This window comes from Camelus dromedarius, chromosome 5 (assembly GCF_036321535.1).
Source record: "Camelus dromedarius isolate mCamDro1 chromosome 5, mCamDro1.pat, whole genome shotgun sequence".
NCBI classification, from domain to species: Eukaryota; Metazoa; Chordata; class Mammalia; order Artiodactyla; family Camelidae; genus Camelus; species Camelus dromedarius.
The window spans coordinates 65,733,350-65,761,316 of record NC_087440.1 but is presented as its reverse complement, the minus strand read 5'-3'; the positions used below and the strand labels follow the sequence as shown (position 1 = coordinate 65,761,316).

General features: G+C 46.9%; 1 protein-coding gene across 1 annotated transcript in view; it reads right to left on the bottom strand.

Moving 5' to 3' along the window:
- GALNT16 (polypeptide N-acetylgalactosaminyltransferase 16) overlaps window positions 1-27,967 on the bottom strand; it is an 81,452-nt gene that overhangs the window by 20,661 nt on the left and 32,824 nt on the right. Inside the window, exons 3-10 of the mRNA XM_031453930.2 lie at window positions 11,391-11,548; window positions 9,290-9,388; window positions 8,291-8,358; window positions 7,683-7,748; window positions 5,489-5,610; window positions 3,149-3,236; window positions 1,587-1,671; window positions 1,207-1,310 (exon numbers count right to left, since the gene is read on the bottom strand). Of these exons, the coding sequence (XP_031309790.2) occupies window positions 1,207-1,310; window positions 1,587-1,671; window positions 3,149-3,236; window positions 5,489-5,610; window positions 7,683-7,748; window positions 8,291-8,358; window positions 9,290-9,388; window positions 11,391-11,548 (790 nt within the window). The remainder of the gene's footprint in view (window positions 1-1,206; window positions 1,311-1,586; window positions 1,672-3,148; window positions 3,237-5,488; window positions 5,611-7,682; window positions 7,749-8,290; window positions 8,359-9,289; window positions 9,389-11,390; window positions 11,549-27,967) is intronic.

Genomic DNA, 27,967 nt, shown 5'->3' with positions numbered 1-27,967 from the left:
TATTGGCCTCAAGGTACCTGTCCTGATTCCTCGAGAGCTGGGGGATTGCTCTCTGTCCACCTTCATCCCACTCCTCATCTGGGAGGCTGCCTGTGTGGCTGCACCACGGGGCTTCCTTCCTGTGTGCAGATGGGTTCCGCCAGCAGGTTGCGGGGGAGAGTGAGGGTGGGTGTTTATCCCCCTGACATCTTCCACTGGCTGCGGTAGGCTGGCTGCAGGGCCCCCCCACCCTGGCCCCGAGAGCACAGCTCCTGTAAGGGAGTGCCCCCGCCCCGCCTTCCAGACCTAGGGGTTGCTACGCCTCCCAGCAGTCCCCAGCCCAGCCCAGCACTACCCTGTGCCTTGTGGTTCCTTGTAACTGGCCCACAGAGCCCAGTGTGGCAAACTCCCCTTAGATGACCCACATCAGGTGTTCCATCTGTAGCCACCCTTTATCTCACCTGAACCTCATCAGCGACCCTGGGGTGTTCCCTGGCTCTTCCCTTTCCTTCTGGGGCTAAAGGGTTCCTCCAGTTCATAAGTAATGATAATGGTCATGAGCATCTTAACCTCTCATCTTCCTTAGTACTCATAACAGCCTCTCAGGGAAACTGAGGCTCAGGGAAGGTTTCACTTGCCCAGGGCCAAACAGCAGTAGGGCCAGGATTTGACCCCATTGCTTACATTTAACCCCTATCCTCTACTGCACACCCCTACCCCCAGCTTTTCTGGTAAAGAAGCAGTCACGTGGTTAAGCTATGGTCTCTGTTACAGTCTGTGTTCTCCTCGCTCCCCCATGCCCATCTAACCATGTGGTCACAGGCTCCCCCTGACCACCTAATCTCTTTGTTGACTAGCTGTGTGGCTCTGGGCAAATTACTTGACTTCTCTGTGCCTCCGTTTCTTTACCAGGAAAATGGAGCTATAATAGCACTTACTTCAGAGAGTTATTGTGAGAATGTAACAAGTTAATGTGTGTAAAGTCCTTAGAACAGGTCCTCACATGTAGAAAGTGCTCAATCTGGGTTTCTTCTTCTTCTTCTTCTTCTTCTTCTTCTTCTTCTTCTTCTTTCTTCTTCTTCTTCTTCTTCTTCTTCTTCTTCTTCTTCTTCTTCTTCTTCTTCTTCTTCTTCTTCTTCTTCTTCTTCTTCTTCTTCTTCTTCTTCTTATTATTATTATTATTATTATTATTATTATTATTATTATTATTGCTATTTCCCAACTTACCAAAATTCTCTCCTCCCCAGATGTCCATCTGGGCATCATACTTTCCCAAATGGTTAAACCAGGACTTGTCAATCACGAAGATTCCTCCAGCTATGACAGGTGTCCTGGGAGCAAGGAGAGGAAAGAGGTAACACGTGAGCTGGAGAAGCTGGACCCCTCTGGACGGCCCCAGGACCCAGGCCATTTGCCCTGGAATCTCCCCACTTGCAGAGTCACTGGAGCTGGTCTCTGGCCTCTTTCTCCCCAGGGCCCAGAACAGAGTCAGCACTTAGATTGTGCACCCCCAGGAGCCCCAGAAACTGGAACGGCCACCCAGCAGCCTCCAGGGCCCCTGACTCAGAGAAAGAAGGGTTCTCTCCAAAGCCCACAGCCACTCTAACCTAATGGGCTTGGTGGGGTCTGTCCGGGCAATCTTCTGCTCAAGAGGAATCTGCTCCCACTTGAAATGCAGGCTCCAGTCGAATCCTAAGGAACAGAATGGGGTGAGGACAGGGCTCGGGCGCTGCTGCTCCACCACCCCTCAGAGTCTTCCTTGATCAGAGCCCAGCTTGCAGAGGACCCTGGCCTATTTGTGCAGTCATTCCTTCATTCAGAATGAGACCCTGTCCTCAGAGGGTTTTAACCTACTGAGTAAGATAGAGACTACAAAGATAAATCAATAAATAGATAACACATCAGTCGAGGGTAAAATGTGCTAAAAAAGAAAAGAAAGGAGGCATGCCCATGTTATTTTAGTAAGGGTAGTCAGGAAAGGCTCTCTGGCGAGGTGACATTTAAGTAGAGACCTGAATGAGGGACTGAACCATGCAGATGTGTGGGGAAAGGGGATTCCAGGTGGGGGAATAGCAAGTGCAAAGGTCCTGATGTGATTTCCCAAAAGAGAAAGGCCTGGCTCCCTTCAGAATCCCATTCAACCTCAAGATCTAACAAATGCCTGTGTTTTTTATTGGAAGTCTGGGCCCCGAATAGGAAATCCACTCCATCCATCCCAGCAACATATTCTCTAGAGCAGCCTGTCCATTCGGCAATGATGGAAATGTCTGCACTTTCCAAAATGTCCAATATAGTAGACACTGTCCCAAATGGTAGACCCTAGCCACAAATGGTTATTGAGCATTTGAAATGTGGCTAGTGCACTTTAGGAACACAATTTTGAATTTTATTTAATTTTAATTTACACTTAAATAAGCAAGTGTGGCTGTTTTCTACTGTATTCTGAAGTCTAGACCACAGCTGTCCAAAAGAAATACAAAGCAAGCCAGAAATAAAAGTCACATATGCAATTAAAATTTTTCTGGCAGCCATATCAAAAAGAACATATGAAATTAATTTGAATAATATATTTCTATTGCAACATATCCAAAATATCATCATTTCAACATGTAATCAATATTAAAAAATTACCATGAGATATTTTACATCCTTTCATATGAGGCCTTCAAACCCTGGCATGTATTTTATCTTACAGCACATCTCAATTCAGACTGGTCACATTTCAAGAGCTCAATAGCCAAATGCAGCTAACAGCTACTATATTCAGCCAGGTCTAGACTATTTCCAGGTGTACATGTTAGAAATCCATGCAAAGTTGAGGGCTCCCTCCCCAACCTGCAAGACAGTTTTTATATCATGTTCCTCTGCCAGGACTTGTGGCCATGGTCCCTGGGCTGGCCGTGTTTGAGAAGGATATGTCAAAGTTTGGGGGGAGGGAATGATAAGAGATTAGCTTGGCTCTGCTCCTGACTGTGCTAGGAGCCTGCAGCCGCCACCTCTGATACTTTGTCCCTAATACCAGGGCTCTAGACAATCCCTTTTTCTGTAGGTAAGGGGGACGTGAGACATTCTGGCACAGCTGGGAAGAAGAACACCGAGCCAAGGCTTTTGTCTGGCCTTGCCTGACTCCTTTCAGGTCTAGAGCCCCTCCCCTGGGACCTGGACCCACCTCCTCGAAGGTCAGCAGATGCAGCAAGATAAGCGAAATTATCCAGACTGATGACATCAATGATGGGGCTCACCACACGGGTGTGGTCCTAGGAGAGGACACACAAGATGGTGTGAGGCCAGGGACTCTGGGAACAAAGGCCCCACTGCCTATCCTGGGAAGAAATTCTCTCCAAGGCATGGGGCACTCAGCATTTCCCGTAAGACATGCTGCGGGCTCCAGGGAGCTGTCTTGCATCACCACATCCAGGCTCCTGAAAGGTCCCACCTGGGTCTCATGGGCACGGTGCTCTCCTAGCCTCTTCCTCTCACATCATATTGAGCCCTGCTGGGGATCTCACCTCCTCACTGAAGCCCTCCCTGATTGCTGCAGGCTGAGGCTTTCTTCCTTTTTAAAGTTGCTCTCATAATTACAGTGGACATGAATCATGCATTGCCTGAGGTAGCTCTTCTGTTGCTGGTCTGAGCTGTTGTTTTATGAATTTTCGTCCACCTTTGTACTTGTTTGGGTTGAGTCTTCCCAACTGGAACACCAGCAGCTTGAGGGCAGGGACCCTGCAGTCCCTGTGTTACCTGGGTGTCACTCTTCTCACACTTCATCCATTTCAAGGTCAGACTTACACTCCATAACCTCTCAGACACAAACCTACCTCCAAACATTGGTGGGTAAAGCTGATTTTACTAAAGGTGTTTTTTTTTTTTTTTTGAGGCAGGGGGTCATGATTATATCAAATACCACAAGCAAAACTTCAATGCACTCCATCAGTCCTCTCTTCTCTCTCCCTCCATGGAGGGACACGGGACAGAGCCTTTTCTCTCTCCTCAGTTGGTGCTGACCATCAAAATCCTCTTGTTGGCAACTTGGAATCCAGCTTTGTTCCTCAGTTCACACCCCGTCTCAGGACAACAAAAATGTGGGATGTGGCAGATCAGGGGAGACCATCCATGGTTTCTCACAGTGCTCTGTGGGGGCCTCGCCTTATCCTTTTTTGGTATGAGATATAATTCACATTTTTGTAACAGTTTTATTAGATATAATTGATATACCATAAAATTCACCATTTTAAAGGGTACAATTCAGTGGTTTGTAGTATATTCACAAGGCTGTGCCACCAGTACCACTATCTAATTCCAGAACATTTTCATCACCTCAATAAGAAACCCCGTACCCATCAGCAGTCACACGCCACTCCATCCTCCCTCCAGCCCCTGGCAACCACTAATCTACTTTGTATTTCTATGGATTTGTTTATTCTGGACATCTCAGATAAATGGACTCATACAATAAGTGGCCTTTTGTGACTGTCTTCTTTCACTTAGCATGAGGTTTTCGAAGTTTATCCATATTGTAGCATGTATCAGTACTTCATTCCTTTTTATGGCTGAATGGTATTCCGTTATGTGGATAGACCACATTTTATTTACCCTTTCATCAGCTGACAGACATTTGATTGTTTCCATGTGTTGGATATTCTGAATAATGCTGCTCTATCTGAACTCTCGTGTATAAATTCTTGTTTGGGTTATGTTTTCATTTCTCCTGGATATATACCTAGCAGTGGAATTGCTGGGTCATATGGTAATTCCATGTTAAACTTTTGAGGAGTTGCCAGACTGTCTTCCAAAGTGGCTGCACCACTTAACATTCCTACGAGCAATGTATAAAAACTCTTTATTCATATCTTCACCAGAGCTTGCTACTGCCCCTCCTTTTGATTATAGCCATCTGAGTAGGTACCAGGTGGTATCCCACTGTGTTTCGATTTGCATTAATGCTGAGCATCTTTTCATGTGCATGTTGACCTTTTGTCTATCTTCCTTGAAGAAATGTCTGTTGAAATCCTTTGCCCATTTTTAAACTAGGTAACTTGTCTTTTTACGGTTGAGTTGTAATCACCTCATCCCTTGCTCCATGTGCCCAAACCCTCCCCATTTTAGAGAACAGCAGGCATCTGGTAGGGCCCCCCTGCTCTCATCTCTCCTTGAGAACACCACCCTCTCCTCCCTCCTTCCCAGGTTTCCCAGCCTGACCTACCCCCACCCCCCATCATAGGACCCTGCCTCCCCCAGGGGGAAAACAACACCCATTCGGAGTTGGAGTTTTATGGCTCAGGTTTTCAGCCAATTTAATTCTCACCACAGCCTGGTGGGACAAATCTGACAATTATCCCCATTTTCAGATGAGAAAGTTCAACGAGGTGAAGACACTCAGGACGGAGCAGGCCATTTAGGCTTCCTGATCTGCCTGGCCAACTCCAGAGACCGTTCATACCCTCTCATGCCAAGAACAGAGCAGGCCCAACCTGAGGGACAGAGCTCCCCCAGGGACAGACAGACTCACCTCCTTCACCCGCTGCAGCATCGGCTGCAGCCACTCGGTGTTCACTTCGCAGTGGCTGTCCAGAAAGGTGAGGACGGCAGCTGCGGCCACATCTGCCCCGCGAACTCGGGACCGGATCAGCCCTGCAGTGAGAGTGGTCAGGGGTTGGTGCTGCGACTGAGCCAATTTGCTCAGCCGTACCCCTAAAATCTCGGGGCTCTCCACCCCGGAGGGCTGAAGTTTCCTCTGAGCTATTATGATTTTACTTGATTTTGTATTTGTTATTTCTTCCTTCTCTCTTTTGCTTTCTTTCATCCATCCATTAACCACTGCTCTCTGAGTGCCCTCCATGTGCCAGACCCTAGGCTTTGGGGACACACTGATGAACAGTCAAGAGTTTAGTGAACATGAGTTGCAGTGAAGGGTACATTGGTACCACAGGAGAACCAGAAACCAAAACCTTTCCCCTCCATCACTTAGGAACCTCAGGGCGGTCCCATCCAGCTGCACCATCCTACGTGACATGAGAGAATCTTCTAGGCTAAGACAGGTTGGAGTTAGTATACCAGCCCCTTCACTCACCTCAGCATATTATTTAACCTCTCTGAGCCTTGGTTTTCGTACGTAGAAGATTTAGAGAGAATACTCTCTGCCTGCTGGGGACAATGCCTAGTGCCCAGGAGGCCGGCATGTGCTAGATTCTACTCTGCTGCCACCCCGTTCCCCACAGTCACGCTGAGGGCTCACCCACTGTCAAAAAATGACCTCGCTTTCGGCAGCTCCCTGGTCAGGGCTGGGGACTTGCCTGGTCAGAAGAGAGGAGGCCCAGCTGGTCCTGCCCCTGACAGAGCAGCCCCTGGTACCCTGGGAGCTGTGGGAACAACCTGACCCTAAGAGCACGGAATACAAGTTGCTTCTTGGAGAGATTTCACTGGCCACATCTCTGCCTGGCACAGTGCCTCTACCCACCTGACTATCCATCCATCTGTGCAAAAGTCCATCTGTCCCATCCTTCTGCTCCACAGGGAACTATAAAGCACCTAATCATAAATTTACAACTGTGTTGTTAGCCCCAGGGAACAGCATATTCTCAAACCTAAAGGCACCCGGTGCTTGGGAGAGAGCTCTCTCTGGCCTCTTCTATTCCAATTTGAAGGTCCCCTTGGCTTGACTGGTCTTTCTTAAATACACTCATCACATCTTTTTTTCTCTCTCTCTTTCTCACCTTCTGTGGCTCCCTATTCTCTGCTCTATCACGTTGAAATACCTTTCTCTGGCCTCCAAGGCCCTCTGTCATCTATCCTCACCCCACTCATTCCCTGTGCTGATCAAGCCCCATTCCCCACCGGGAAAGGAGATTAAGTAGGCGGAGGCTAAGATGTTGGGCTCTGGGTGGGCCCCCTCCTCTGGCTGGAATCCTGGGCCCTCTATTCATCACCCCAGGCAAATTACTGAACCTTCTTAAATCCCAGTTTCTTTATCTGCAAAATGGGATAATGGGCTGTTATGATGACGTGCAAATGTAGGCAAAGCGAATGCTACAGGATGAACATGCAGGAAACGCAGGAAGGGGCTGTTAGTATTACAGGTACCCAGGCCTCACTGATGCCTTTGCTTGCGGAGTCCCCGGACCAGCAATGCCCTTCCCTTTCCGCCATTCCCCTGTCTCACAACCCCCTCACCCAATCCAGACCCCTCCCCGCCACTCCCCTCTCCTTCGGCTCCCTCTCCTCCATCTCCATTCTACCCCCACATGACTATAACCAGCCCTGGCTTTGTAATAAGCTCTCCAAGGGCAGGGGCCACGTTTTATACCTTTTGTGGCCCCCTAGAGTGCCGTGCACAGTCCTATGCTGTCGTCAATACTCCAAAACACCTCTTGATTGAAAGTGAGGTTACAGCTGCTTTATGCTGCCCTGTGATTTTCTCAAAGCATTTAATCCTTACAATAACCATGCAGGGCAGAAAGGGTACTATTATTATTCCCATTTTCAGAAGAGACATCTAAGGCAGCCAGAAGTAGAGCTGCTTGCTTACAGCCATGCTGTGGTAAGGGCTGACCTGGGACAGCAGTCTTTCCACAGACCTTGGTCCTGGCCACCAGGGATGCAGCAGGGCCATACTGGCTTGGTAGGACATGATGCCAAAAGGGAGTGAGGAGGTGCAGAAGTCTAGACCAAAATGGGTCTGTGGTGAAACCCAGGGTCCAACTTACCTTCCCGCCGGTCATTGCGCAGGCACTTGACCTTGGGAATCCTGGTCAGGAGCAAACAGTCTTCAGCTGAAGGTAGAGAGAAAGAAAAGCAAGCTCATTCAGACATGGACATCAGACCATATGTGGTTTGACTGCTACCAGGACTGCCCAGGAGCTGTCCCATACCAGGTCCAGGGAAAGGGCTGGGGAAGGGAGGCGGGGAGCATGGTCATCTCTGCTGGCTAAAGGATTGCCCTGCCCCCACTTCCAGACTGAGAGATGCCTGTACTTGTGGCATTACCCCCAGGGGGCGCGAGAGAGCACCAGCCGGTCACCAGTCCAACACCCGCGGAGCTAGATTGTGGCGACAATTCTCAGCAAATGGCAGCTGTAATTATGAAGGATGCTGCTGCTGTTTAATTTTTTTTTTAATGTCATCTCACTGGTGTCTCATCAAAGCAACACCACTCCTTTAGCACCAGGGAGCAGAGCCAGGGAGGGCATCTAGAAAAGACTGAAGATCCTGGCAGGGAGCAGAGGTCAGCCTGTGATGGCCAGGACAACCTCAAGAGTGCCTGCCTCAGCATTCTGGGGGTGTGGAGGGGTGCAAAAAAAAAGTAGATACTTACGATCTGAACTGAAGTCATCCACTAGGATGATCTCCTGGATTAGGCTGGCAGGAGTTCGATTCAGGACACTAAAGCAGTGACAGGACAGAGGACCCTGGGTTTAGGGGCCACCTTCCACTTCCCTCTCCCCGCCACCGGCTCCCCCACTGCCCAGCTTGGGGGCCAGCACACTGGCTAGCTAACCTTCTAGGCCCTGGCCAGTGGCTGAGAAGTAGTGTGTTCCTCAGGCTCCTCCAAGAACCCACTGACCCTGCTGCCTGGACCTTCAGGCACTTGTGACCCACCCCCGATGAAGGGTGGGGACTGCCCTAGTTTAGCTTTTGAGACAGGGCTTGTAGCTGCCTGGGCTTAACAAGCTTGCCTGAGGGCAACCCCTGCTGGCCCCAGAGCTGCCTTCCTGGAAGGCTAGCAAGGCTCCTCTGGCCTGATAGGTCAGGAGGAGTGTTCTCAGAAAGCTCCCCTGACCCACCCACCACCCGACTCTTCCATCCCTCCTCTTCCTTCACTCCCTGGCGAAGGAAATCTTAGCTTCTTAATCCCTGGAATACCACTAGGTACTCCACTCTGAATCCTACTCTTATCTAAAAGTTCATTAAAGAAACGGGGTGGGGGGGAGTAGAAGTCAAACTTGACCCAAGGCCAAACTTAGGAGGACAGAAGGGGCACTTCTCTCTGAGTCACTGACAGTTTCCTATAGGGCCAGCATCCATCCGCCTGAGGCTTCATGTCCATCCCTGCCTCCCTCTGGCTCCTGACTCCTGCCCTCATCCTGGGGATCTGACCTTGTGTTTGTGCATCACGCTAACAGCTGATCTTCTCGTGTCTCCCTGTCCCTGATTCGCCAGCCCCAGCTTCTCTGAAAGTCAGGACTCCCCAGTGCCCACTGGTCTTCACGCCATCCAGCCACAGCACCCTATCTCAGCGTCCTCCCCTACCAGGACCCCGTGGATCCCCAGGGGAGCAGCACCCCTGAGATGAGGGTTCCAGGGTGGGGCTTACCTCTTCACTGTGCGCAGGAGTGTAGAGCGGGCCTCATTGTGGAAGGTGATGATGACGCTGGTGGCCGGCAGGTCCGAGGAGTAGGACACGGAAGGGCAGCTAAGAAGAGAGCAGAGACATCAGAAAGCAGCTGTGGGAGCATCCTCAGGGCAGGCTGGAGTCCTCTCTCTGTCCAGCCTGCTGCCTCCTGCCCCTCCATGCCCACGCTTCATCCCACTCGGCCGCCCAGCCTGGAGCCCTGGGAGGGAAGTCTAGGTTGGGGGGATCTTCCCAGGTCTGGGTCCTCTTTACCAAAGACCTAGAGCATGAACCCCACAGGCACCAAAGTGTTTAGGAGGGCTCCTACCGTGTGCAGGCACTACACCCACCCCAGGATCCAGCCCCGGACAAACAGATAGAACTCCCTGCCCAATGGAGCAGCCAAGAGACAAAATGGCAGAGGGGAGAAGAGGGAACACAGCCTCTCTTTTGTCTCTGACATCCTGTTGCTTCTTCCTTCTCTTCTGGCTCACGACACCTGGCAGGATCTGGAGAGGAATCATCCCATCCTGTTGCTATGAATTCCTCTGTCTTGCTGCTGGCACTAACAGCCAGGCTGGTGATACCAGGCAGGCGAGCAGGCTCACTCCTCCCACCGGCCCTGGGATGCCTGAGGGGAAGCTGAAGTCTCTGAGGAGACCCCAGAGGCAGTTCCGGCTGCCCACTCCCTCCCCCAGCAGCAGCTGTGTGCTCTGCCTTCTCCAGATACCACATTTTGGGCCTATTGGCTTCCCCATCCTCAGGAAAGCGAATTAAAATGATCCATCCTGCCAGCCTCCATCCCTGTTGTTTTCTGCAAATGCTTCTGTGAATGCGTTTATTCGTGCTCCTAGGGTCGGAGGGAAGGCAGCTGCAGAGCTGGTTTTCATGGCAATCTTCTTTATTACAATTGCTCTCCAACTATTCCAGCAGTGACTATTTTTTCATTACGGCATTCATTCCACTGACAGCAGCTTCCCAGGCCCGCTCCTGCCCGGCGGAGCAGCCTGCTCGGGTCAGACAGGCAGGAGTTCCACCAACCTGGGACCCCTATGGGAGAAGTCCTGAGAGGCCTTAAAATAATTCTCCTTGAGAGAGGATGTGGGGGAGTGGGAGGGGCAGGGAAATTCACCACTGCCCCTAGGAAGCCAGGTGTCCTAAGTGCCTGTCGTCTCAGAGGCTTGTGGATTTGGGGACGGGAGTGGACGTGGCCTGCTGAGGTGGGAGTGCTGGGAGAAGCAGTCACCTGGGCGCCCCGCCCCCGAGCACTGACCTCTAAGCCCCAGGTCTCTGTTTCTGAACCCCGCCTTCTAGTGCCTGTGAAGGAGGGAGTCTGGATAGCAATGTCCATTCTCCACTTACGGAGGGGACGGAGGCGGCTTGCCCTTCAGGAAAGGAGCTTAGACTGTTCACACAGGTGAGGCGGGAAGAGGAGAGATCGAAGGTGGACACTCAGATCATTCAGACAGGGCTGTACAAGGGCCTGAACCAGGGACTGGGGCCGATGGCTTGCCCAAGATCAGTCACTCACACTGAGCGTTGTCTGCACTGGGATTAACATGGGAGGCGTCCTTGATCCCAGTCTAGGGCACCTCCCGCCTACCACACCAGACGAGCAAAGAGCAAGACTGAGAAGGATTTCTGGGAGTCGCTGAGGAAGCGGGGGCAGGAAGAGAGGAAAGAAAGGAGGCCAGTGGGGCACCTCCTGCACAGCACAGGCCGGGCTGGGCCCTCTTCAACTCAGGCACCACCAGCTGGGCACCAAGAACGCCAGGCTCACCCCCGTTGTCCCTCCCTGTGGTCCCCTGGCTGGTCACTCTTGCTGGGACTCCAGACTGAGGTACTGAGGGGCCTCTCTGGCCCCACTGGGACGTCTCCTTGGACTTCTCAGGTCCTCAGGAGGTCCATGAAATAAAGAGGAGTCAGGAAACAACTGATGGTAAGGGTTTGAATGTCTCAGTAAGTAGACTGAGTCTGAGGAAATCTTCCTCATTTTTTAAATCCATGTGACTGAAAGGAAAGCCATCTGGTGTTGGTCCTTCCCTCCACCTCTCCTTCTCCACCGACACGATGGAGGCCCCACCTGTAATGGCGGGTGTCCCGGATGGGCCGGTCGGGGCTCAGCTTGTCGCTCTCCAGCTGATTGAAGGCGTGCTGCCTGTAGGGGTCCTCTCCTGGCTTCAGCTGCTTGGCTGCCAGGTATGCCTTCTCATCAAAGCCTCTCGAGGGCGTTCCTGTCACCTGAGACAAAGGTCAGCATCAGAGGGGTCACAGGCAAGAAGACAAAGTAGCCAATGTGTGGTAAGACGTACTCCCAGGCGGAAGCCAATTGCATTACCTCATGTGTGCCTTTGAGCAGAAGACATTACTTCCCCCATTGTACAGATGAGGAAACTGAGGCTCAAGACAGTACCCGCATTGGGTACTGTATGGGGGCACGGAGCATGCGGGAATTCTCTGTACTTCCCACTCAATTCTGTGGACCTAAAACTGCTCTTAAAAAAATAAAGCCTATTGTGGGGGAGGATATAGCTCAGCAGTAGAGTGCAGGCCTAGCAGGCATGAGCTCCTGGGTTCAATCCCCAGTACCTCCATCTAAATAAATAAATAAACAAATAAATAAAAACCTGAATTACCTTCCCTCAAAGGAAAAAAAAGATTAAAAAAAAAAGCCTATTAATAGAAAAGCTCATGGTCAGAGCTAGTAAGTCCCAGGTTTCTGGATTCAAACTGATTGTTCTAACTCTGAAGCCCATACTCTTAACCCATGTTCTTTGCTGGCTATGGAGAAGGTGACACCCAAGACAAGATGTCCTGAAGGGACCCCCAACCAGCCTGGAGGTCACTAAGCAACCCATAGACTGGCAGTCTCCTAGGGATGAACTTGGCTTGACACTGGGCTAGGCATGTACGAGGCACCCCATCACTGACACACCCAGGGTTTGGACAAGCTGCTGCACAGAGAACCACCTTGGAGGATAAGCGGGCCTTCACAGGCTAATTCCAAAGCTGCAAATGCACGGACAGTGATGTATCTTCTCAGGGCCTCGCACTTACTGCTGAAATAGCCTCTGTCAGGCCTACTGGGCTCCCAGTGCTAAGTGCTGGGGAGTGATGGATGACAGATGCAGTGGCCCAGCCTCCCTCCTCTTGGCCACACCCTGCGCTGCACTCCCAAAGTCCCGTCTATGAAAGACACTGGGGAAGGACACATCTGAGATGAATGGAGGGATAGATGGATCCTGACATCTCATTATTTGAACCGCACTGCCAGCCCGATGTTCCCCAGAGAGCCTGGAAATAACATCAACTGTGAGTACATCCCGCCTCCACCCCGTCTGCCTGACCAGCAGCCCGGCTGGAGCTGTGGGCCCATGGAGGGTGGGCTAGAGCTGCCCATGCACAGGACCCCTGCAGGAGGACCCTGCCCCGGGCCTAGTCTCTAGAGGGACCATCCCAGGAAGGCAGCTGGACCTGTGGAGAGGAGACCGCTGGGTTGGGTGGTCCTGGAGAACATCCACCAGCAGCCCAAGGCCTCCACGCTCCCCTGAGAGCCTAGCTCCCAACCTCAAGGACAGGAATGCGAAGGCTCCAGGGAGTACTTATCTCCTTAAGGGCTGCCTCTCTGTAGTATTCCCACCTCCCAGGAGCCAGTCCTGAGCTCCCTGAGGTCAGAGCCATTGGGGGAGATTTCCCCGTGTCTGCTGGGCCCAGCCTCGTGCCACACACAGACGCTCCGGATGGTGACAACGGCTGCGGTGGCCATGCTGTGATATTCCAAGTTGGTGCCATGCCCGGGGCTGGACAGATCGGGAAGAGCCCCCATGGACTCGAAATCCATTTCAGGAAAGACAGAAGGAGGGAAGGAAGGAGGGAGGGGGGAGGGGAGGGAGAATGTTCTGGCTTGAACCCTGGATTGCTAGAAGGACCCAAGCTGTCCAACTGTGAGAGTGAGAATGAGAGAGCCTTTGTGTCCTTCCCACCGGGGAAAAGAATGGTTGCTAACTCTGCCCCCCCCCGTCTGCCTCCCGGCCTGGGGTCAGGGAAATGGAATGCAGCCTCCAGCTGACGTTGGAGGAGCTAAAATAAGAGAAAAGTTGCAGAAACTCCCAAAGAGTATGCCACCGAATATCCCGCAAGTCAACTGAGGGAAATAATCATGTTTATTTATTTAGGACTTAAGGCCGCTCTGTGGGCTCAGGAAACCTCTGAGCCCTCATAACACACCCACCCATTGCCCAATAAACATTGATTGAGAGCCACCCATCTACTGGGCTCTGGAACACCCTTCTGCAAGTTCCAAGGATCACCTGATTCATCCTCTGTTTACGGATGCTTGAGTCTACTCACTCATTCATTCATACACCCTTTCATTCAGCATTCATACACTATTTCATTCCTGCTGCTGTGCCAGGAAGTGGAAAGAATGCTTCTGACACTGTCCCCATCTCCAGGCTACATTCTTCCTGCACCTCATTCAGAGCTTCCTTGGGGCTACAGAGAATGTCCTGGAAGAGCATCTCTAGCAAAGTTCCTCTCAGGGACTCAGAACTGAGCTAGACATCCTCGAAGAGGCTGTTAGGAAGCACCTGCTGCTCTGTCCCTCAGACCCTTACCCTCTGATGGTCCAACCCTCCTCCGAGGTTCGACCCTTCACCTGTGACACACCTTGTGGAGGAGGGCGCCAGGGGAACACCAGGCCCTGCTCTTTCCTGAGGTCTCAGCTCTGCTTTCATGTTGACCCAGCATCCCTGGGGTTTGGTGCTGAAACATCAGCTGGCCCTGGATACTGAGGAAGGGCAGGATGTGACCTCTGCAGGCTCTCACTTCCTCTCTCTCCAGCCCCTCCCTGGCCTCCCCCCAGTCACCGCCCAGACCTCTTCCACTCGGTATCTAACCAGTTCACACGCCCACACCATGGCTCACTTCCCTCCAGCTCTTGAACTCTCCTTGCCCTTTGGCCCTGGTCTTTCATCCTGACACTTCTGAGCCTTTGAGTGTCCCACGGCTACCTCTAACTCAACGCCTCAAAACGAATTCTTCATTGATCCCCAAAGTAGCTGCTTCTCCTGGGTTGCCTGCTGCAGAGATGGGCAGTCCCAGCCACCTGGTCCTCCAAGTAACAAGTCCAGGGGTCACCCCTGGGGCCCTCCTCCTTGCTGCACAGCCTGATTCAAACCCTGCCCTGGGTATCCGATGCACAGACTACTAGTGTTAAATCAACAAATATGTACTGAAAGTTGAGTTTGCACAGACACTGTACAGGAAGTCGGGAGGACAGAAATAAACAAAAGTATGGCCCATACTTTAAGGAAATCTGGGAATCTAGATCAACCCTCTTTACTCCCTCATCCCACACCAGACCAGGCCAAAGAGGATCATGAAGAAACCCTCACCCTCGACCGTAGATCACAGGGAGCACCAGAACTGGCCACGGAACCTCATCCACCCCACTCCCAGCTAGGCAGGATTCCGGTGATGGCGCAGCCACCGTACACTGGTGACCGGCAAAGGCTGCCTCCCTTCTCCCCTCACAAAGGGGAAGTGTGTTATGCCATCCTGTTCCCCTAGCCATACTGCTTACTAAGCATATCGGCGAGGGGTAAATGCATCCTTTGGCTCTAGGCTGCGGGACCATGAAGAGCTATATCTGGATCAGCCTGAGAGACCCAAGATCCTGGGCTGGGAGCCAGTTGGAGCCACCAGATGGGACTTGAACTGCTGCCCTTTCTGGAGGGGGTGAGGGCACTTGGGGCTGTTTGTGGAATTCGTATACATGTGGCACTGACACCTGTGCTTTCCTGCTCCTTCTTTTCTACCAGATGGTGAGCCTCTCATCTTTGAGCTCCCAGCATCTGCACATAGTAGGTACTGAGTGGATGTTTACTGAATAAAGGAATGAATGAATGAGGGAATGGATGAACGAATGGATACCTAGATAGTGTCTCTGCTTTCAGCTTACTTATCATCAGCTGGGGAGAGAACCACAGCAAATAAATCAGACACAACACATGACCTTCAGTGGCTTTCGCTCCCTCTCAGGGGACAAGCTCACAGGGGACCAGGAGACTCTCTGAGCGGATGCCCTGTCACCTCACTGGACTCAGCTCCTACTCTTCCCCCTCCCTGGCTCTGCTCCAGTCATGGTGTCCTCCTTATGTTCCTTGAGCCTGCCAGCACCTTTCCCCTTAGCGCCTTTGCCCCTTCTGCCTTCTTTCTGGAAAGCTCTTCTCCCAAATGTCTCCAGGGTTCCCTCCTTCACATCCTACAGGGCTCTGCTCACACCACACCGCTTCTGTGAGGCTTCCCCAACCACCATCTGTAAAACTGTGGCCTCAGCCCCACCCTCACCTTCCCTGCCCTCCTGCCCGCTTTAATCTTTCCCTCCAGCACTCAGCACCATCTGATGTTCTATGTGTCATTTGCTTATTTATGTTATCTTTTTGACTGCTTCTTCCCACAAGAATATAAGCTTCACCAGGGCAGGGATTGTCTGTTTTGTTTAATGCTGGATCCCAAAGCCCAGAACAGTGCCCAACAGGACTCAAAAGCAATGGCTAATGAGCACATGAGTGATGAGCTGTCATGACTGCAAGCATCCCTTTTCCCCTCCCCCCAAAACACTTGGCTAACACAGAACTGAGGTGGACCAAGGAGGTGATAGGGTAGCTTTTTCTTGTCTTAGGGGGTCTCCTCACTCACATGCTCCTGGCAGGGCTGTTAATCACTGTCCTCCCATCCCACCACACAAGACCCTGGCTAAGCAGATCTTATCACTGCACCCTAGACACAGGGGACTGGTTCAGGAATGGTCATGCAACTCAATCTGGGCCAATCAGAACCCATCCTGAGATTTCCATAAGATGAGCTCTTCTCATCAGCACTGCTAAGTTTGGGAGGTGAGAATCTTCTTTCCTATCACATGGAGAAATCTTGTCTGGAGAATGAAACCATGAAGAAAGACTCAAAGCCAAGAGATGGAAAGAAAGAGCTCTAATGATATTGTTTGAGGTCCCTGGAGCTAATCATATCTAATCCAAATTCACTTTGGGTTTTTCCTATCTCTCTCTATCTATCTATCTACTTACCTCCCTACTACCTACCTATCTGCATTTTTTTCCCTCTTGAACTAATCTGAGTTGCCTGTTCTTCTCTAATAACCAAAAGTTCAGAAATCAGTCCTTTGGTCCTTTCAATGAAAAGAAAATCACTCTCCAAAAGTAAGAAAGAAAAATCAAAAGCAAAAAAAAACAACTGAGCCACCAATGGCAATGACACAGCGTAGGTGGAAGCCATCCATTCCAGGATTTTCAGGCTGGGGTCTCCGGCAACTTAAGCTGAGAGCTGGATGAGGCATTTCCAGCTTTCCCCAGCAGGCAGGGCTGTGGTCAGGCTTTGGTTGGGGAAGTTCCATCTGGACCACAGTTTAAGAGACCCTTCAGTTGCCATGGCGAGGAACAAGGGCTGGGAAGATGGCTGCTGAGTGCCAGCCTGATGAGCCTCCCACAGTCCCACAGCCTCCCGCTGAGAGTTCTTGGTGATGTTTAGGTGGCCACCTCCTACCCAGTCTGTCTTTTCTGGAAGTGCCAAATCCAGCACTTCCACATCCAATAAGGTCAATCACATCTGAAATTGTTTAAGCTGAAATGATGACTCTGCTCTGTAAAATGGGAAGAATTATTTCTCATCTTGGAGGCTTTTATTTTCAGTGCATCACTTAGATTAAACTTTGAAACCTGCCTGACTTGCATCCATTTTTTTCCAGCTGGATTTGCTTATTTCTTCTCAACTACTAAATTTAGGAAACAAACAGCCAAGGGGAAGGTTTAAAATAAGAAAGGAAAATATCTTCCATGTCATTTTCATCAAAAACAGTTCAACCCAAATCTCCAAGTCTTATATACTTTTAAAATATACATGTACCCCTAAATTTTAAATTTAAACAACTTGAGCTCCTTTTAAATAACTGCTGCCCAATTTCCTTTTACTGCCAGTAAAACAGGTACCCACTGGGTTTGCCTTTCACTAAATTCAACGAAACTACAAATAAAAAGGCTCTGGTCCTATTTATGGATGGATCCTGACTTTTTTTCCCCCTGTGTCGGCTTTAAACCCAAAACACCTGGAGAACAAAATGTGATTCCCAAGCACTCCTGAATCCCCTGGGAACAAAATCTCATCTGATGCTGTGTCCCAAGTTGAAAGCCTGCCATCCATTATGAGAGCTGGGGCACAGCACATGTCACCATCTCAGAGTGCACTGTCTCAGCTTCCACCTCTCCCAAATGAAAAGTCGGGTCCCCTGGGTCTCCCTGCAAGCTGCTGGGTTCTGGGGAAGTAGCCAACCCTGCTCATACTGCCAGTGCTCCTGTCCAACCAGACAAGATGCTGGAGGTGGCACCTGGCTGGGAACCTCAGCTTGGGTACAGGGGAAACTCACCTAGGTTACCAAGAGTCTCTGAGGGGCCGCCCCAGACGTGTCCCCATCTTCATTTTCACATCACCTCAAAGGGACTTATCATAGGGGTTACAAGCCTGGGCTTTGAAATCTGATGGCCCTGGGCTAGAACACCAGTGCTAACTGCTCTCTGGCTTTGGAAAGTCACCTACTCTTTCTGAGCGTGCTTCTTCATCTGGAAAATGGAGATTATGGTGAGGATTAAAGGGGATAATGTAAAACATGTTTAGCACAGTAACTGGCACATAAATTATAATTATTAATTATTATTAGCTTGCCTGCCTTTTTTTACCAGTGGCTCTCCCCCACTCCCCACATTAGAAACATCTGGGAAGATTTTTAACCACCTGATGTCCAGGCCCTACGCAAGACTGATTAAATCAGAATCTCTGGAGGTGGGGCGCAAGCACAAGGGGTTCTTAAAGCTCTCCAGGTGTTCCAATGTGTTACCAATGCTGCGCTGCTGCTTCATATGGATGCAAGATGGTGAGTGACTGCTAGTCACGGCCGCTGAAATCTCAGGACCAAGAACTAGGAGGGATCTTAGAGGCCATCTCCCCTGACCCCTTGCCAGGAGCCTCACTGGATTTTTTTGGCCTGTTTTTGTACTGACCCAGGGTTTCATCATCAGCAGAACCAACTGCAATCAGCTAGAGCCTCCAGTGTTACTATAGCAACCCCACCATGCAACACTTATGCTCACAGGCCTGGGAAGTTCTAGTTTAATTACATACTGAGGAGCACACGGTAGGGGGCTGCCTTGGAAGCACACCCTGGGCTTCCAGTTAGATTTCCCACCATGCCTGCCTTCTCCAGGGTGCTGATGACTGCACAGCTTTATGTGGTCTCACCAAGAAAGAGTTCCAGTGGTTCTACTGATCTCACCAAGAAAGAGGGGGGAGTGGCTGGCAAATTCTCCATTCCCTTAGGGATCTGAGCCAACCAGGGTCCTCTATTCGAGGCTGGGACAAGGCATCGGGCTCAGGCCATCTCTGCTCAGATCCAGGGAGATTCTAGGCCCAATCAAGCTCTCCAGGTCTCATTTCCCATTCTCTGCCTGGCCCAGAGGCCATCTAGGGATGGAGGGATCCTGAAAGTGGTCCATGTTAGGAATATGTGGTGTGATAACTCAGTTTCCCCCTGCTTATCAGTTTACCCATCTTGAGTAGAGCACTCTTGAGACTATGAAGGGTACCAGAACCCTGCCGTCCCCTCCCAGCCACAGCTGCTTCAGAGAATGAGGAAAGATTAGGCCTCTTCTATCGATACTGTCTGCTCACTGAGGGCCTGCAATGAGCTGGATGTGTTACGAGATGCTTATTTCTATCTTCAAGTAGTCCTGCCAAATGGGTGCTCTTTTTAATCCCTATTTTACAGAGGTGGAAACTGAGGCCCAGAGAGGGAAAAATCACACACCCAAGGTCACACAGCTGCTGAGTGGCTGGGCTGGCACTGGAATTGAGGCTGTCTGGCTGCAAAGCCTAAGCACAAAGCTTCCTCTGTGTGCCTTCAGACTAGTCCTGGGCCAGATGTGCTTGGCATCCCCTTCCACCTCTGGGCCCCTCAGCTCCAAAGCAAGCTGGCCTCTGGTGCTTGGAACACGATCAGGCCCTGACAAGTGCAAGCTCGAGGTGGCCCCCTTCCTGGGCTCAGGGTTCAGAGCTTCAGTTCATGGCTCTGATGGGGACTTGCCCAGTGCTGTCATCTCTTGGCCTGACATGAGCATGGAAACGCTTCTCTGCTTACAGCTAGAAAGAACATGGAAAAAATGAATAGTATAAGAGTTTGTATTACTCAGACCAAAACAGCATATAACCAAATTGCCTCAGGTCAGCCCAGGCCCTCCTTTCTTCCCAGCCAGGGACACCCTCAGGATCCTGGTGACCTTCAGCTGCAGTCACAGCAAAGGGGGACAAAGCTGGTTCCTGTTTAGGTGCTTGTCTGCTTGCTAGAATCAATCCCCTAAACAACACTGCCATGCTCTACGGCTGAGAGAAGGGAAACGAACAGAAGGAACTACCATGACAGGGCAGTGACAGCAGTGACAGGGCAACCTCAGGGCTCCCCAGGCTCAGCGCACACTCTCCTGGCCAACAGATGGTACAAGTCACCACCCAGTTCTGCTCTAGTCACGCAAGTGTTAATATGCCCACGTTTGTAAGTTATCATTGCAGTTGGAGTGTTTCATGCTCAGAATCTATTAGACTGGCTCAGAATCTATCTGGCTGTCAGATAGTAACTGGAAAAATAAAAGCAATACTGAGCCATGTAATACATAGAACACATACAACACATACAGCATGACTACTTCGAGGGTGGCAACAGCCTCCTGTCTCACCACTGAGGTCGGGACCAGCTGGGCCAGGATCAAATTCATCCCACTGGCACTCGGCAATCGTGGACTGGGCACCTCAGTTTGTAACACTTTTCAGAACAGAGAGCCACATTAGAGCAGTGGCTGATACAGTACATGACTGGCATTGTGGGTCAAGTTTAGAAGTGCATCACCTGTGGGTCATGACTAATATAATTAAACAATTAGGTTATACCCATCAATAGGAGAGAGCATGACAGAGGCAGATTTTAAAAATCAGATTAAACAAACAGAAAAAGGAGGCAGGGGATGGGAACTGGAAAACGCAGCCTGCTTCATGGACAGATTTCTTCAAGGGCCGTGGCTGGGGCAGGTACAACTTGTCCCCTAAACAGGACCATGCTCTGGGACTGACACCTCTCACTGCAGCCCAGCGTTTTATCTAGGTACAGAATACAAAATGGCCATAAAATCTGGAAACAGGGATAATACTAAAATTTATTTAACAAATAGAGCCCTTTTGATTACTTCTTCTGGGAACTGCTAAAGACACAGTTTTAGTCCATGAGAAATCAGAGACACAAATCATCTGATCTCCATGTATCACACACAGATGCACGTGCTGGGGTCCACAGAAATGTGGTTTTATGTACTGTATTCACTGCAGGTTTGCAGAGTGCATGGAACCAGGCATTGTGGATGAACAACAAAAATGATGTCATGCATTGTCATGTAATGTAAATAAACAACTTGTTATATGTGTTTGTCTGTGTTTTCCTCAATGGACACTCTGTAGCTAAACAGAACCTTAAAGGGAAGATGTAGCTCATTCTTGAAAAAGATTCAGTGATATAAAGATATAAATCCTCCCTGACTTAATCTACAAACTCATTGCAATCCTGATTAAATAACAACTGTTCTGTGGGGCGGGGAGGATTCGGCTGAAAGAGTTTAAACATGAGTGAACAAACAGGATTGAAAAAAAAATTTGAAAAAAAAGATAGAGAAACATGCCGACCAGATATTAAGACATATTAAAGACTGAGGACTTTATAAAGCAAGATACTACTGGCATAAAACCAAATAGATCAATAAAAGGAAATGGAGAGGTCAGAAATAGACCCAAGTACACATGAAGGGTTGGCATAAGATACAGTTGCATTTCAAAAGGCAGGGGGAAGGGACAGACTTGCTATTCAGTGAATGATGTTAGGAAAAGTGACTAGACAATACAGAAACAAATAAAGCTGAATTCATTTCTTAAACCCAAACAAATTCTAGGTGGCTCAAAAATTTAGATTTTTTTTTTTAATGAAGGTACTAGGCATTGAACCCAGGACCTCATGCATGCTAAGCCTGTGTCCTACCACTGAGCTATACCCACCTCCCTCAAAAATGTAGATTTTAAAAAGAAACTAAAAAGTATAAAGAAAAATTGTTTACTCTTTGTTTTTGTTTTTTGCAATCTTGGACACAAATACAAATGTCACTTTTTAAAGTACATAAAAACTTAAATTTTTATGAGGCTAGAAACACCAGAAAGTCAAGATACAAACATCACATTGGGAAAAAATGTTAACCAAATATATGCCTAACAAAGGACTAATATCTTTAACATACAAAGAGCTCTGACAAATCAATAAGAAAAGGACAAATAAAAAGAAATATAAACATAATGGATATGAACAAGTAGTTCATAGAAACATGACATAAAAATGACCAATAATAAATGACAGAAGTTCAACCTCACTGATTATTAAATAAATGCAAGTTAAAACAAGATACTATTTCTTGCTAATTTGGAAAATTCAAGAATAATTATTAATATAGTGCTCAGTATTTTGAAAGTTTGAAAAAAATAGAAGCCCTGATATATTGGTGAATTATAAATTGATATCACCAAGGCTGAAAACATCAGCTTTTTTTAATAATTCTTTTTTGTTTGTTTGTTTGTTTGTTTGGGGGGGTGGTAATTAGGTTTATTTATTTATTTGTTTTTTAATGGAGGTACTGGGGATTGAACCCAGGACCTCGTGCATGCTAAGCAGGCACTCTACAACTGAGCTATTCCCACCCCCCAAATTTTTTTTTATAATTCTTTTCTTTTCTTTTTTTTTTTTTGTTTTTAGTATTTTAAATACTACTTTTTGACTCAGTAGAAGTTCCAATTTTATATAAACATATACCTGTTTTTCCTGAGACAGTCCCAGTATACTCCTGTGCTCTTAGGAGCTCCTCTGAATTAGAATTTCTCTTAGTTTAGGTTATAGATTAAACAATCACCTTACATTTCTAGACATTAACTCTACAATTAAACTCACAAGAGTATCTGAAATATACAAGTATCCTAATTACAATACTATTTATGAAAAAGATGGAAATAATTTAAATGTCCATCAGTAGAGAACTGATTAAATAAATTACAGTTTATGCTTACAGTAGAATTCTAAACAAATGTTACAAAGAAGACATGCATAAATATTGTGATTCATTTCATATAAACAGTTCATAAATACATAGATATATCTGCAAAAATACATAGAAAACTGCTAAACAACAGTCACTTCCAGAAAGTGGCACAGGAGTGGGCTGGAAGACTAAAGAATTTTACCTTTTCTTTTATACAAATCTGTTTTTTTAATAAATAAGTATTTATTCTTTTAAATAAAATTATTTTTTTAAAAAGGCAGATGAACTTTAATTCTTCTCTAGTTAAGAATTGAGCTAATTATTGTCAACATCAACATTAATATCTTTCTTGTAAATCTCAGATATAAATAAGTTGATTAAAAAATAAGCCCTTCCTCAGCTGTAATATTTGGGGGCAGAAGTACCAGATGGAGAGTGGGGAGAGGGAATTTTAGGGAAGGAAAAGTAATTTTCCCTCTACCCTTCTGAGTTCTTTGCTGAGACTCCTGTAATAAAAGACAGATAAAGGATTCTGGACAAACTTGTGGTTGCCAGGGGGAAGTGGGGTGGGAAGGGATAGACTGGGAGTTCAAAATTTGTAGATACTGACAGGCATATGTAGAATAGATAAACAAGATTATACTGTATAGCACAGGGAAATATATACAAGATCTTGTGGTAGATCACAGCGAAAAAAATGCGACAATGAAAATATGTATGTTCATGTATAACTGAAAAATTGTGCTCTACACTGGAATTTGACACAACATTGTAAAATGACTATAACTCAATATTAAAATGTTTTAAATCAATCAATCAATCAATCCAAAAAAAAAAAAAAGACAGATACAGGATTCTGGGACCCAATTCCAACATGTGCTGGGGGTTTTCCCCAAACCACTAACATGCAATTCTCGGTTGCCTGCTGGATGTCCTACAATTCAACTCAAAAATGACACTGTCTACCTAGAGATAGTATCAGATCCTACAGGTTGAGGGCTCAGTCCCACAAGGCTGCCTCTCACTTCAGATGCCAATTGCAAGCCCAGATTGTTAGCTGTGCTTCTGACCGACCAGCTAAAAGTCAGAGGTTCTCACAACCCCCTCATCAGGTTCAATTAACTTGCTAGAGCAGCTCACAGAACTCACCAGATTACCAGTTTATCACAAAGGATACTGAATGATATGAAGCAACAGCCAGACAGTACATAAGGTGAGGGTGTGGAAGGGGGAGGGGGAGGGGGAGCCGCTGCAGGTGAATTCACCATTCAGGTAATGCTTGGGACCCAGCTTGACTTCTGATTTCTCCCCAAAGTGCGAGTCTAACAACTGAAAATGGGGTGCAGGGGGGATGCTAAGAAGCCAAACCCTGGTCAAGGGCTATTAACCTCAATTGTACTACAGGTACAGCCCACAGAAGTACACTCTGAAGAGGCTGGTACCCAGACTCATGGGGGATTGGTGTCATTTCTGTTTCATTTTGTCCATTTTAAACTTAAAAATTTTTTTAACCTTTTCACAAGTGCCTAGTGTTGAGTGCTAAACTTAGCAACTTGGTTGAAAGGGGCAAGCAGGCCGAGGAGAGCTGAGAAGGGCTGTCAGTTAAGTCCTTCAGGCTAGCCCACAAGCCATCCGGCAGCGTCTGAGTTAACCCCTGAGCACAGCTGTTTCCACAGCTGCAGAGAGGAGGTAATAATTCCACCCAGAGGTGTCAAGCGTAGTAAATAAAACCATCACATTTGGGCTGTGGGAGGCCCTCACTAAGTGACTGTATAAAAGGAGGTGGGTTGAGGGGGAGGGATAAATTGGGATTAACAGACACACACTACTATAAAAATAGATAAACAACAAAGGACCTACTGTATAGCACAGGGAACTATATTCAATTTCTTGTAATAAGCTATAATGGGAAAGAATCTGAAAATATATGTGTATATATAATGCATGTAAAATCGAGTTGCTTTGCTGTACACCTGAAACTAACACTGTAAATCAACTACAGTAAAAAATAAAAATTTTTAAAAAGTAAATCGAAAAAATAAATAAATAAAAGGAGGCACTCTGAGCAAGATTATTTCTGAGGCCTCTTCCATCTCAAACATTAAGTTGATCTATAACTATATCCGTTCACCTCATCATTCTTCAATACGTATTTATTGCAGATCGTGGAGGACCTCTAAGGAGCCAAGAGCTTCATTTTTTCTTTTTGGAGGAGGTACTGGGGATTGAACCTGGGACCTCGTGCATGTCAGGCATGAACTCTACCACTTGAGCTATACCCTCCTTGCCCCCACAAGAGCTTCTTCTTATGTGACCTATCACTATTCTTGACACACAGTAGGTGCTCAGGGGGTGTTTGTCACATTAGGAAGGTGTGTACATTGTGCCCCAGAGCCCCCGGTTCGGTGGGAGCTGGAGAAGTGGTTGGTAGCTCTGATTAAGTGTCACCAAAATGGCACTTGCTCACTCCAGGGCCTTGAGTTCGGACAGGAGGTAAGAATACAAAGGGTCACTACAAAGGGAGTGGGGGCTGCCGGAAATGGGTTAACCTGAGACCCCCACTGGTGGCTTCTGCCAAGTGCATGAACTAGGCAGATGGGCATGCTAGCTTTGGGTCCAGGAGAGACAGAAATTTGTGTTTTATCGTGGTTTGAGAGTCATTTGTGGGAAATGACATTATGATGGGTTAATGGCAGACAGTGCTTTTCTCCCTTGACTAATATCTTTGAGTATTACATTAAATTATTTTTAAGTCACCAGAATGGTTATTAAATTAGTACCCTTTTGGAAAACAGTCTGGCAGTACATTTCTAGCACTATATCCTTTGGCACATGGCCTTTTCTGTTTTATTCTGTCCATTACCTTCCCCTAGTCATGGCAGGGTGCCAGTTGGGCCCCAAATCTCCCATGTACCCAGAAGATTTAAATTTAAACTTCGCAAGGCATGAGTGACATGTGTAAATATGCCTTCTCATCTAGGATTTTTATTTTAATCATATAACTAATTATAGACAAATATTAGGCATAAAGATGTTCACAACAGTCATATTTATAAGAATGAAAATCTGAAAACAACTCAAGTGTCAACAGCAGGGAAAAGAGTAAGTAAATTGGGTAAGTAAATTATGGTCCATCAACTAAAAAGAATATTTGGCAACTATTTACAATAACTGTCACAGGCTGTGGGGAGATAAATAGACTCTTATGGGTTATTAGAGGGAGTATAAATGGATATAAACCTTCTAGAGGTAAACTTACCCATATGTATCAAGAGTCTGAAAAAGATGTGTACATATGATTAAATTTTAGGAATCTGTCCTAAGGAAATGATTAAAAATGTGTTCCATTTATAATAGCAAAAGACTGTGGAGGAGAACCCCCTAGACTTCCAGTAATAGGGAATTGGATCAGTAAGTTTTGGTACACCCCTTCAATAGAACACATTACAATTGTTTTTAAAAATGTAGAAATGTATTTTTTTTTTAACATGGAAAGATGTTCACTGTACACAGTTAAGTGGGGAAAAAAGCAGACTACAAATTAATATGAGCATTGTGATCCCATTTTTGTTTATCTAGATGTTCTAATTTGTCTTAATGAATAATTACTACCTGTGAAATCAAGAAAAAATAACATTAGCAACATTAGCTATGAAAGCGCTGCAGCAGCACAGAAAATTACTTGCATGATAACGGGAGGAAAGAGCAGGATAAAAATTGTATATACTCTGTGATTGCAACTATGTAAAAATTATGGAGCTTGACAGGAAAGGCATATGGAAAAATAAAAACACCGATTTGTTAGGATGGGGAGATTATGGGTGATTTTCCATCCATTCAGTTATGACTATGTTTAAGTAGTTTTTATTCTTTAAGTAGAAAAAAACTCCTTTTAGAGTTTTTCCTTTGTAGCCTCTCCCCTGCTTGGAATGGTTGTCTTTACAAACTTTTCCTGGGTGAAGTCTATCATAGTGACCCCTTCTCCTTTTTTTTTTAAATAGACATACTGGGGATTGAACCCAAGACCTCACGCATGCTAAGCACGTGCTCTACCACTGAGATACATCCCCACTCCCAACCCCTTCTCCTTTATGGGTCTGTACATCTCTACTGCTTATCAGCTCTGACCCATGACCCCAAGCATCCAAATGCTATTGGGCTAACCAGCCCATTTTGGCTTTCCTGGATCCCATGGATCAAACTTACCAGCTTTGAACCTTAATGTCTCAGGGTGTTTCTTGCAGGGGCAGAATGACAACCTAACATAAACCACTAATAATGGATCAACACATGTTGAACCCCTCCTGAAACAGGTGTTTGCATTCACAGCTCTCCAGAGTACATTTCTTTCTGGAAAACAACTTGGCAAATGTGTTGAAAGCCTTTAAAATGTCTACAAGCTTTGGTTTAGCAATTCTGATCCTAGGGTGTTATAAAACAATAAGTATATGAAGAAATGAGTACAAAGATATACCCCTCAATATATTTTATACTAGCATAACATTGGAAATAAGCCAAATGTCCAATAATGGGAGCTTGGTTAAATAAACCATAGTATACCACAAGGTTGCCATGTAAAATACAGAAAGTCCAGTTTAATAAGAATTTCAAATAAACAACAAATAATTTTTTCAGTATAAGTATATCCCAAATATTACATGGGATATACTTATTCTAAAAAAAGTATTTGTTGTTTATCTGAAATTCAAATTGGAACACAGTTATACTAAAATTATTAATTGTTTATCTGAAACTCTAATTTACCTGGACATCGTGTATTTTTATTTGCTAAATCTGGCCACCTTTTAGCTGAAATGTCTCATCTTTTATTTATTTTATATTTTAACCTTCCACATAAGGTTTGCTTTGAAAATTAGAGTTCTGTTACTAAAAGAAGGTTGAAAAACATTGTTTTAGAAAATTATTTAACAACAGGAGAGAGTGCTATAAAATAATAAGTAGAAAAATCCATGTTAAAAATCAGTATGACTATAGGTTTGTATATATACATGTACGTATGTGGGGAGACAGAGTGAGAGACAGAACACTCTAGAAGAATCCTTTTTTTTTTTTTTTAAAGGTATTATCTCTGGGTGTTGGGATTGTAGGTGATTTTTAGATTTCCAGATTTTTTTCAGATTCTCTATGATGAACTAAAGGCATTTACATTTTGAAAAAAAATTACTATTAGAAATATCTGTCCTCTCAGATGACATTCATACTTTAACATCAAGCCTCTGTATCTGTGATTCTTCAATTTGGGAGTTATGCATTCTTTGGGGATCTAATGAAATCTCTTTGTCCTAATCTCAGAAGGTATATTCATAGAAAATTCCACATACAGTCCCCCCTCCCATCCCTTCTTGTTAAGAACCCCTCCTTCGATTCTAGAATGCCATTCCTTTACTCTGCTTGCTCATAAAGCTCCTCACTCTGTCCCTGTGGCAGTTGTTCTTAACCTTTTCAGGGGTGGTGGGTA